The 12,367-nt window shown below is 48.6% G+C and overlaps 1 protein-coding gene across 1 annotated transcript in view; it reads right to left on the bottom strand.

Moving 5' to 3' along the window:
* kirrel1b (kirre like nephrin family adhesion molecule 1b) overlaps positions 1 to 11,833 on the bottom strand; it is a 45,258-nt gene extending 33,425 nt beyond the window's left edge. The window contains exon 1 of the mRNA XM_068748834.1: positions 11,788 to 11,833. Within this exon, the coding sequence (XP_068604935.1) occupies positions 11,788 to 11,833 (46 nt within the window). The remainder of the gene's footprint in view (positions 1 to 11,787) is intronic.
* Between the last annotated feature and the right edge of the window lie 534 nt (positions 11,834 to 12,367).

Raw genomic sequence — 12,367 nt, 5'->3', positions numbered from 1 at the left:
CTTATTTCATCTTCTTTCATCCGACTATGCCTTCTTTGGTTCCTTAATCAAACTCTTTCTTTCTTTAATTCATGCACTTTTTGTAGTCATTCTTTCTTGGCCTCCCTTTTGTTCAGCTTTGCCTCTTTCATTTCTCATTCCCCTTCTGTGTTGCTTGATAATCTCCTCTTCCTGCTTCAGACACTTTCTCCTTCTGTCTCCCTTTAATTCAATTCTCTGCCAGAGGATAATCTGCCTTTCCTTTCTCTCCTCTTCTGCTGAGTCCTCACTCTTTTTTACTCTTCCTTTCTTTCCCCAAGTTCATTGATAAGGTCTTTTGCCATTTTCTGCATCCCCTCCGAATTTCACATTCCAGTCCTCGCAGCTTGAATCAATAGCAGTTTCACAGCTAATTCCACAGAGCTACATCAATATCCCGCGGCAGGGCTCGCGTAGCTTCCCTCCCGCCGCCTGCCTACTATGAATATTCAGATGCATATTATAATAAAGTGTTTTTTCTAAATGCAGGAGCACTTGGTGGGGAGGTTAAATCTAAATGTTCCGTTTTGTGCTGAGCATGTTTAGAACAGGATTCAAAGAGACAAAGAAAATACTCGATGGGGTTCATTTGGGTTCATGTGGACTCACCTTTGTACAAACATGTTCTTGATTCAGCACAGTTGATTTACTATGTTCTTTAATTGCGGGAGGTAGATAACAACACGGGGCCAGATCGGGCCCCTGAGAGCCTAATGAAGTGCTTTTCTGGATGCATCAGCACTCATTGATGCTTTTCATTTTAAAAGCAAGGCACACACTTTCATAAACAGAGAACAATGATTTCCAGTGACTGGATCTAAACCCAAAGGGCCACATGGGTTCTCGGGACATCGCCAGGTGCCTTTAGGTCTCTTCCCAAAGTGGTGTGTTCTGGTTTAAATGCTGAAAGGACCAACCACGGCCAGCTTGCGCCATCAGAACCAGGCACAAGCACCCCTTCTTGTCTTATTCTCACACATTTACTTCTATCCCTCCATTTATCCCTCACTCTCTGCCCAGCAAATCCAAAAGTTGTGTCACCATAGCAACAGCTGCCGTCTGCAAAAATTACCTAAATCACTCCTTTTTCTTTCCCTCTACGTTCCCAGTGACAGTCAGTGGATGCCGTTTTAATATGGGAGCATACAACTGAAGCGGGAGTGGAAAAAGAAGGGAGGGGTTGGTGTTAGGGGGGCAACAATGCCAGGCAGCAGACCGGAGAGAGGAGAGAGGATGGATTAGAGCTGGACAAGCCTGGTGGTGGCCAGACAAGCAGCGAGACAGAAAACAAACAGAGGACGGACGCGGGGAAACCGCGAGACAACCAACGCACAGACGTAAAACATAAAGCACACAAAGGCTAAGCAGAGACGGGACGCCAGGGACACAAGGACACAAGGACACAAGCACCCAGCAGCAGACAAAGACACAGACAGACTGACCTGCTGAGATAGGGCAGCATGTGAAACAGGTAGCAGGCAGACAGCAGACAGACATGCGTCGCCATGGTAACACTGAAACCTGCGAGTGAAAGGATGGAGGGAAAAGAGAGGTGGTAGTAGTAGCGGTTCAGAAGGAGGGGTCTAGAAAACATGCCATCGCCATGGTAACACTAACGGTGGGATCCTGAGAGAGGAGAGGTTCCACACACAGACGCAGATGAAGGAAGTGGGAAGCCTTCCTTCCTGTGCCGCGGCGCTACGGTCCGGAGTGCCCCCCCGCCCCCCCGTTTATGTGGCCTGAGCCCAAGCAATTAAAACCCGATGCACATTTGTGCTGCTCCGGCTTTTCCAGTCAGCAGCAGATGAAGGCATGCAGGAAAGACCCTGCTGGATGGTGTGAATCATTACAGCGTGCAGCATCCTTCTGGGTTGGATGGCATACAAGACAATCTGTTGTTTCATCAAGTGTGTGATACAAGGCCCGTGTCCAGTATCATTGGCTGAGCCAATTCAGCAAAACTAAATCATGTAGCTGGGAAACGTCCCCAGAATGCTTATCGGACGCTGCTAATTGCGCTTCAGCAAACACGCCAGCGGATTGACGACTATTGTATCACTTAATCGGAGCATTGTGGAAGTGAAAGGGCCTGTGGCACGGGTCAAGCTGCTTGACCCGACTGCTGCTGAATGTCACTGCCAGGCCTGGCCGGTAGATTTACACTGAGGGCCAGTGGCAGCAGTGTGGGCTCAATGAGCTCACTGCCACCCAGCAGGGCAGCCAGCTAACGGCTAACCAGCTAGCTGCCATACGGCACTTCCATCTGAGGTCAGCCGAGGTATAACTTTGCGTAATTGAATTTGCGCAAGGAGTTCTGCTCTTAATTGAAATAACATCTGGATGTTTCTGATAATAATAAATGAAATGTTGTTGCATGCTAGGCAACGCCTCCTTTGTTGCTCCTTCGCTTACCGCTGCGTCGGGTCATTATTATATATTATGTTTCCAGCACTTTAAGGCAGACTCGTTTCAGTGTGCAGCAGATGTCTTTTGGCTAACTGGCTTGCAGATAATGGCTAATGGCTATTTGCTCTGGGTGTAAAACAGGATAATGGTTCGCTGGCCAGCAGCTATAGCTTAAAATAGACAGCTGTCCTGTGTGGGCTCAGCCAGAACTGAAATGTGCTCCTCATTTTCTGCTGCAGTGAATTCATCACGTAACCATCGTTCGTGAACGCAAAAGAAGAAAGCGATGAGCGCTTCTTCCCCGGGATGTCTGAGTGCATGAGAAAAAAAAAAAATGCTTATTCAGACAGGAAAATTACACTTTGTTTATGTCTAATTAAAATTCTCATTTCCCTTGAAAAATAATTATCCCTGTGAAGTTGAGTATGACAAATGTAAATCATGATAACTGCTGTTCAAAGCCAGACTGTGGATGTCGACAGGCAGAATGCTCCACAAAGGATCTTCCAACTGGGGAAGCACAGAGGGGGAGTCAGAGAGCGCGTCCTCCTTTTCAAACAAGAAGACTAATTACAAGGGATTAAGTCATTGGTTGGGGAATAGTCAGGAAATCTTTTTCCAGACCCCATTAATGTTACCCTGCTCCATCTCGAATACAAGGAGCAGGTTGACGCCCTGCGAGCCGCTTCAAAGGTCAAATCTTAGAGCCATTTCCTGTGCGTTTAACAAAACAGGTAAGAAAGCTGCAGCATGGAAGATTCTGATTCAGCCGAGAATGAAAAGTCGTGCACCCACATTCCAACGGGAAACTGATGTCGGAAAAGGTTTTAGAATAATTGAAACTTAAATTATTCCTGATACACAGCTCCTTTGCAAAAACAAAAAAGGCTTTTAAAGTATAAAAAAATAAGTTGATGTTCATTGTTTGTTGATTTCGCTTGTGTCAAATATAATGCAGAACATTCTAAGGAGAAAGTCAGCCGTCATCGGATAGAGAAGTACATGTAGTCGAATATTTGCATGGGCCATGAGCAAGGCAGCCATGCTGGCTGTGCTCTTTTATTTGAAAAGGTCTGTTTTATATTTATGACTGTCCTTTGTAGGGATAAGGAAAGGAAAAATCCTTAAAATCTTCACGACAGTAATTCCGGGTGGGAATTGTTTAAGGCCCATCTCAATCACAAATTCAAATTTATGACCTGCCAGGATTCGGATTTCCGATCACTTGCTCCAGTGCTTTTGGGGGGGAAAGCCTGGATGCCTGTGCGATCAGTGCGGTCGGAACTCTGGTGCTCGCTCTCTGTCTCCCCACTACATGTCTCTCATTGCTCACTCGCCCTCTCCACGCAGAGATGGGGGTCATGTGGTCAAGAGCTGAGAACGGACAATCAGGCGGCCGTCGTGACCACGATCATCCCTGCAGCTCATTCTCTGCTGGCTGGACGTGATGCTGCTCACGGGTTTATCGAATATTTACAGAGCTTAGCAGGAGACCAAGAATGAATACGTTTTATTTCAAAGGAAATTCATTAACAACATCCCGGCTGGACACTAGTTTGACGTTAGACTGTATTTGTTTCATCGTGGTGCCTTCAACATACCCAAATGAGTCAACCTCATGAATCATGTGATTTTGATCCGTATTGAAAATACAGGAGTGTTTAAAGCATCAGAGTTACTATAGTACTTTAAAGCATTAATATGTTTACTGCTCAAAAGTCTCTTGGATTATTGAACAACCCTATTTTTACACTGCTCTCTCTGTAGTTTGGAATGTGGGTGGCTTTAAATTCTACATCTACCATCTGCTCGGCTGTCATTGATGGCAAGGAAGGTAGTCAAGGGCATAAATTAGCGCTGCAGCAAACATAACAGCTCTCAGTAGTCACCGAATCAAATCCTGGCCCAGTAGAACCCACCCAAAACATCTGGATCTGGATCGCTGTCGGGTCTGCACCAGATCTGCCACTCAATCAGACACACGGAGGATGCTTGTAGTTGATCTCTTGACAAGTCAAAGGTCCAATGCTGAAAGAATCTGTTCTGGGCCAAGACCAATAACCCCCCCCCCCCCGCCGGGTTGCATGAAACTCATCGTGTTGTTTGTCGTTTGTGTTCCTGCTAACACACAACAGGACGCATTAGAACAGGAATCCCAGAGCTGCAGCCTGCTTCGTTTCCTTTTCACTACAAAGCCCGCCTCTTTATACATCCTACACAGTTTTGTTGGGGCTGCTGTGCCCTATCAGCATCAACTTAAACATAAACTAGGACATGGAATTAAAGTTTAAACTCCCTCTGCAAATCGACATTTTACCTCATAATAACTTTTACCCATGAGATTGAGAAACTGCATGCAGTTACCATTTAAATGACATCCCAACAAATCAGTGCCCGTGGGTCAGAAAATCAACTCAATCAAGCTACGATACGTTGCGGCCTCATGGTGGCAGCTCACCGGGGAAGTGTCTGGGGGGCGGGGGGGCATTTGGGATGCAGATCCGACTCCGAGGGCACTTCAACATTCCCAAAAGCCTCTCTGGCATACTGATTGCTAGCGTGCCATAGATCCAGCGACAGACGCAGCTGCCTTCTGATAGGCTGCCATTCTGCCCGTCGGTGCGAGTTGGAAAAGGATCAGCCAATCAAAGCAGACGTAAAGATTGCACCAGGCCGCAATCAGAAACATGTTTTAGAACGCGGCTCATCACTTCCTACTTGATATTCAACCAGGAAAGTCTTCATGCTGATCCGGATACTGGAAGCGCTCCAGGAAACCGTCTCTGTTTCCCCCGGAAATAAACCTATTCAGAGCTGAAGTCAGGCCTCTAGATAAAGTCCAGTAATCACTTATCAATAAGTATTCAATCATTAATAAAAAAAAAACAAGGATTAACTTGCCCACCACTGCTGGATTACTGTTATTGCAGTCCCGTTAAGTCACTTACATCTTTGTCTTTTACGTTTTCTCCCAGGCGCATATATTCTTTTTAAAGTTTCTCCAAGTGCTTCTTCCTCCCAATTTCTTCGTTGCTATGGCAACTTTGTTTCTCCTTCTCTCCCTCCTCTCCCTCTGTCTCTCACCCCCCACTTTCCACCCCCTCCCCCCCCTCCCTCCCTCCCTCCGCAGCGGCTGGTTGGATGGTTGCTATAGAAACAGACTTATTTAAAAGAAGAGCTAAGAAATTATCCTTTTCTCTCGCTCTCCCCAACAGGCATCCTCTTTCTTTCATTTGCCCCATCTTACTCATCCTCCCCCTCTCTCTCAATCACAAGCATGCAGACCTACTCGTCTATTTCGCTTCACACACACACACACACACACACACACACATCTCCCTTTATGCGCCGTGCAGAGAAAACCCACGCAGACACGGAGAGAACGTTCAAACGCCACACAGATAGGAATCAAACCCAGAACCTTCTTGCTGCGAGGCGACACGACAGCGCTATCCTCTGCTCCATTGTGACGCCCATCTCCCATGCCATCGATGGTTACTCATCACAACCTTCGGCAGAATGTGATTTTAAGACGTTTTAGTGAGGGAATGCTTCATATTGGCGCCTTAGACAAACAACAAATGCAACAAAGGAAGTGGAATCAAGCGACTCGCCCGCGTCCGCGTCCTGAGACCAGCTTTCTAACGGAAGACAGCCTGATAGAAGACGAGCCACAGGTGTGAATCGTGAATCTAATGGCTGCTGCATTATTCAGGACGCTGCTATTGTGTGTTAGCCACCCTGGTGCACCGGGAAACGTGCGCAGCATCCCCACTATGACTCGTCAGGACGTCGCTTTGGTAAAACGACACGAGCACAAGCTGCAACGACAAACGGCACAAAGGGGTGACCTCCAGCTGTGACCCGCGACTTCATTAGCCGGGCCCAGGACAGCCGAGGCGTGTGATGTCACCGCCACCACGGCGAGACGCTGCCTTATCTCCCCCCCCCCACCCCCACGCAGGCATATCAGGCTTCACGGAGCGGAGATACCCCCACCTCACCCAATCCCCGCTCTCGCCTGCTCCTCTTCTCGCCTCATCAAGCCTCGCCAAGCCAAGCGGGGGCCCGGCTGTTATCAGCTCCTGATAGTTATCGACTTGCATTAAAACATGGGGGGGGGGCTGACGGAGAGGAGAACGCAACACGAGCAGAGTGGGTGGTGATGGATACCAGCTTTCATCATCTGTAATCATGTTGTCCATCTCCATCTTAGCTTCTCCCTTCATCACCGTTTAAAATCCGCCACAGGAACAGAAATAAAGGCATTGAGGGATTTATTGTGACGCCGTCGAGCCACGCAATGAAATCCTTTGGTTACACAAGCTCGCTTTCTGATAAGGGAAATGAGTTTGGAGAAGCCTCTGCGGGGAGACTAAAAGGCGCTAATGCTAAATGAAGCGAACGTGCAGCCAGCAGATACGGGCTCTGCGGCGCGTTCAAATTGGATTAGGATTGTCAGAGTTAGTATTAGATGTTACAAACTTTTCCTTCAGCTGAAGTTCTCATTGGATGAGATATGCTGCATTAATAGAATTAGTACGACGAGGCAAAAACAATGACTTGACGTTTGATATGATGATGCAGTCTACTTTAATCCCATGTTATACGGCACGGACCCGTAATCTGAATGAATAGAAAGATTCAACTAGCATTGTAGTTTAAACTAAAGCTAAAGTAAAGAAGTAGAGAAGCTTGTGTTACGTTTACATTCTGAGTTGTGATGTTCAGACTCTATGTCCAACTCGACTCTGCTGTAAAAGGTGACGTCCCCGTTCCCGTCCCCGTCCCCGTCCATGAGTGATTGAATTACCAAAACGAATAATCTGTTGTGTAAATTGAAATCATGTCAGTATTTCATTGATAACATGGGACGGTGGGATTCAATGCAACACACACACACACACACACACACACACACTATCCAGCAGCATGCACAATCCAGGGCAAAGACAAAAGGTAAAACCTAGTGGCCATCTTGAAATGGATCAGATTGATTGATTGATTGATTTCTCATCAGGATGTCTGAATGGATTTCCGTGTGGGAGGCCCGTTCTGTCGTCCCGTCGTCCAGCGTGGGACGGCGGGAGGCGAGACACAACGAGCGTGTTTGATCTCCGTCCTCTCTCTGGACATTCTCCTCGTGGAGCAGGAAGCGATTTGAAAGCTTCTCCTTGGTCAGTTTAGATCCAAAAACGTGAAGCAGGGTTGCCCGCAGCCTTTTATTGCCTTCATTGAATTCTCTTGCAGAGGCAGGAGACCCACTTTGTTTATCCTCAGAGGGCTGAGGGGGCGGAGCTTGGTGCTGGCATGGCGCTGCTTGGCCCGGCGCTCCCAGGAGAGCCCTTCTATAATGGGCTGGCTGTTTCTCGGCGCTCCTTCGCTGCTGCCCTCCCCTCACATAAATCTCTGCTCCCCGACTCCGCTCTCCTCCTCTTAGGATTTCACTCCTGCCCTCATCCACACTCCTACACCTCCTCCCCTTCTTTCTTACTATCACTCCTCTTCCTCATCACCTCCTGCCTCCCCACCCCTGATCTAATGATTCTTATGTTCCTGGTCATTGTCAAACAGCAAATCTGTCCCCCCCCCCAATGCTCTGCTCCACCTTTCATCTCCATTATTTCTTCTCCTATCTCAGAAGTCACCCCCCCCCCCCCCCCCATCATGTGTTGTCTTCTCCATAATGCATTGTTCCTTTCCCCCCTCCCTCCCGTTTGTGTTCTATTGGTAATCACACCTCCTCTCATGATCATCTCCTCTTTGCTGTCCCCCTTCCTCCCACCAGAATCAGAGCCCTCCCCTCATCGACTCCTCTGCTTTCCTCTCATCTCATTCCCTCAATCATAAGTCTGCTAGCACTCGCTTTCCTTTCTCTTTTCTCTGACTGCTCCTTCTGTCTGTTTGCTCCCCTCTCCACCTCAAACAATCTGCTCCTGTTCATGTCTCCAACACGTTCTACTCCTCTTTAACTCTTGACTGGTTCCACTAGCCTAAACTAGTCCTCTGAATTTCTCCCCTCCAGTTTTTGTCTTCCTCCCATCTCTGTCACTCCTCAGAGTAAATCGGATCTCCTTCCTCTGTCCTCCTTGTCGTCTGCACTTCTTCGCCTTTCTCCCGTTGGCTCCAACGCTTTGTCTCCTCCCCTGTCTCACTTTTCTCTCGTCCGCCCTTCTATTAGAACATGTCCCCGCGTTCTTCTTTGACCCTTGTTCACTCCTCTACCTTCTTCCTCTGATCTCCGTGTTGACCTTATCTGACCTTGGGTCAGAAAGTCTCCCCCCATCTTCCATTTCCAGTCTAGAGCTCCTCCCACACTCCGTCTGACATGTCAGCCAGATTGACGAGTGTCAATCCTCATCCCAGCCGGCGCTTCCTGTCAGGACCTACGCCCTTAATGCACTCCCAATCAAACACACGCACACACTTCTAATGAAATGAACGTTGTGTCCAGCAGCAGGGGATTGCGGGATGAGGCCTCTTGCTCCATCCGGATCTCGGACCTGCAGGGATTTGGGATGCGGCCCACACACACACACACACACACACTAACCTGCACCACTGACGCACCGTTTCAACCTCCACTCTGCACTTAAACGCGGCTCGTCACGCCATTTTTAACGATCTTCATTTGAGAGTACAACATTTTGTTTTATTGAAGTGGATTCTTTTTAACAACAGAGTCAGTCATCCTTTCATAGAAGCGCTTTTATGGGCCGATCAGCACCGGATGGCGCCGATGGCCAGTGGTGGCGCTCTGATTCATCCTGAGGACACTCATGCACACAATGCTCATCAGCGGCGATGATAAAACGCACCAAGGACAATGTGCTCGACTCCTTTCAATATGGAGCGACAGTGATCATAAGAAAATTAAACCCAACTTTGGGGCGGGGGCCTTAACTTATTCCTGCTTCTCAGCCTTCATGTTTTCAAAAGTGTGGATAAGAACAAGAGATGACGATGTTAGTGTAAAAGAACGGGGGGGGGGGACTTTATCACATTTTCTGGAAGAAACAATCAGGAAATAGGGTCACCCATTCTTTGCATGTTTAATTGATCCTCTCAGAAGGGATTCCTTCCGACGCGTCTTTCCTTTCCTTTGGGGCTCTATTGTGAGGGCATTTTAAATCCTAACCTTTAGGGACCTCTGCTGCTGGTGCAGTAACTGAGATGAATGCTTCTACTGCTTTGGAAAGTTAGCGAGGGGTCAAGGCTTCTACTTGTGGTGAGCGTTTAAGAAAACTGGAATTTGTAGTGATGATTTTCATGACAGAAATAAAGATCCTGCTCCTCTGCTGTGATGCATTTGTCTAAATCCTGATTTCACCACAGACCTGAACTTACATGCAGGTACTTCTGCTGCTCAGACAGGAATCCCCAGACAGCTCCCTGAGGAACCCCCGGTGCCCCTGAGCCCATGTTGGTGGACCGCCTCCCTTCGCTCTCTGCCTCGGTTTATCCTCAAACATCCCCTGTTGTCAACAGATTAGCTCTGAACCCCGCTGTCTCTTCCTTTCTTCGTCTCTCCCAGCCTCCATCTTTCTGTCTCTTTACATTTGTGCCTGTGCTCTAGTCTTGTGACAGGAGAAACGAGTGGGAGGAGGAGGAGGAGGGGAGGAATGAGGGAGAAGGAAAGTCTATGTGTGTGTTTGAGAAAGAGAGATGGGGCAGGTGCTGGCAGGGCAAGACTTGCTCTACTTGCTTTGCTTGCATGATCAGGCTGTAAAAATGTTCGGCTCAAGCAAAAGTGCTGTTCAGGAACAGACTGCGAGAGCCGGGCTTCCTCGCCCGTGGGCAGATCGGCGCCGGCAGCTATAACCGAGCACACACACACACTGGGCCCAGGTGTGTCTACAGCTGCCCGTATAGATGCATGGTCAATCACAGGTAGATACACCCGGAGGACCCCAGACAGGCTGAGCACAGATCAGGCCGACCCGCGGGCTCACAACACAAATACAGGCCTGCAGCGGTTCAGATCTGTAGATGTTCTGCTCCGTTTCTGGACTGTTCTGCTTATAGCTGCTGTGTTTTGTGTTCCGCTCCACTCTTTGCTGTTCTCTTTTGGTTCTGCTTTGTTCCCTGCCTTTCTGTTACTCCTCTGCTCTGTTCTGGTTCTGTTCTCTGTTGCTCTGCTTTGTTCTCCGCCGTTCTCTTTCTACTCTATTCCATTTGTGTTCCGTTTCTCCTCTTTTATGGACATTCCCTAACCCTCCTTGCTTTATTCGGTCTCGTTCTTTCATCTTTCTGCTCTGCTGCTGCCCCCCCCCTTGAATTCTCTATGAGAATAATACAGCTTAATTCTCTACCCTTTTCCTTTACAGGTGTGTGTGTGTGTCCAACACGATGGGCAGGTTAGCCCTAATCAGTCTGGGTACCGCAGTATTATTGTACTATCAGCGGATACTCAGCGCTCTGTCTCAGCAGATCACCGTCTGTGTCGTCACAACATCATAGCCTGCAGCAACGGGGACCCAGGTGCTGAGACAGGCACGCGCACACGCACGCACACACACACACACACACACACACACCACCTCAATCAATTGAGCCTTTGAAACCATGACTATAACCTCAAATGTAAATACTGCATGCATCCTCTCTTTGTGTGTGTGTGTAAAGAAAAAGATGGCAATCCATCAAGGTGATCGATAAATGGGGACGTTAATATTAGTAATCCGTCTTTACAGTAAAACAGGATTTTTTTTTTTGGCACCTGCTGGTGATGTTCTGTAATTGTACAGCGGAGCGGAGCCGCGCGCACGGGCACGAGCACCGGAGACTCTACCTGCATGTTAAGAGGAGAAGCACTGGGGTCTCTGGTCGCTCACTCTCTCACACACTGAGGGTCACTTGTGTTCCAATCTCCACTGTCTCGCATGCAGAAATTGAAGGAGTGTGCGTGTTCAATGCGTGTGCGCGTTAGTAATTGATACAGTGTGATCCATGTTAAAAGCCCGGCTACCAGACTCCGTTGAATCCTCTCCTCATCAATCATCCTCCGCTGGCAGGCTATGCGCAGTCTGTGTGCGTGTGCGTGTGTGTGTGTGTGTGCGCGTGTGTGTGTGTTCGGGGGCCGCGCTTTTACAAATGTTCTGTTGACCCATTCTGCGTTTGTTTGTGGATCTACCTATCCATGCTTAAAGGTCACACCAAAGAGCTGTGGCGTGTACACCCCCCCCCCCCCCACACACACACACATACACACGCACACACACACACACACTTCACACTGCCAGACATGTAAATTTAAAAAAACACGCGCTGCCAGCGCAGACAGACACAAAGGAGAACAGAAACTTTGTGCTGTTGGCGCGTGAGCCGGATCAGGATGCGCGCGTGCGTGTCAATATCTCTCACCTTGATTGAAAGTGAAAGCCAAAGTTAGGATCCACAGATCTGCCATGATTGCGCGGCGCGCGTTCCAGTTGCTCCCCTCGACGCCGCTTCTCCGAGAAGACCATCAATCCTTCCTGCGCGGGTGAATCTCACCGGAATCCTCTCCAGCAACAAGAGTCAAAGACGCAGAGAGCAAAGAACGACGCCTCTCTCTCCTCCGCTCCTTCTATTTGATTTGTTTCTCCATTTCTCCCGTGCGTAAAATGGAACCGCCACACTCTGCGTCGCTTTTCCTCTCTGCTCTTTCCATTTAAACAGGAGTCAATTCCTCTCCGCCTCTCTCCTCTCACTCTCTCTTACTACCAGTAGCACAGACAGCCCCCCCCCCCCCACCGCTAATACGCCTCCAAATCCACGGAGAGGGGGTGTGGGTGGGGCGCTCCGGCGGCCGCAGGTTGAATTGCGCTTTGAACGATAAAACTTGAAATCATCAACTGAGTGCGCCTGATATTCATTCATTCATTCATTCATTCATTCATCGACTCGTCTTTACGCCGGAGCCTATCCCACCTGACATCGGGCGACAGGTAACCCAGTTCAC

The sequence above is a fragment of the Brachionichthys hirsutus genome, chromosome 15, assembly GCF_040956055.1.
Source record: "Brachionichthys hirsutus isolate HB-005 chromosome 15, CSIRO-AGI_Bhir_v1, whole genome shotgun sequence".
NCBI classification, from domain to species: domain Eukaryota; kingdom Metazoa; phylum Chordata; class Actinopteri; order Lophiiformes; family Brachionichthyidae; genus Brachionichthys; species Brachionichthys hirsutus.
The sequence above is the reverse complement of the archived record's forward strand: the minus strand, read 5'-3'. Positions and strand labels throughout refer to the sequence as shown.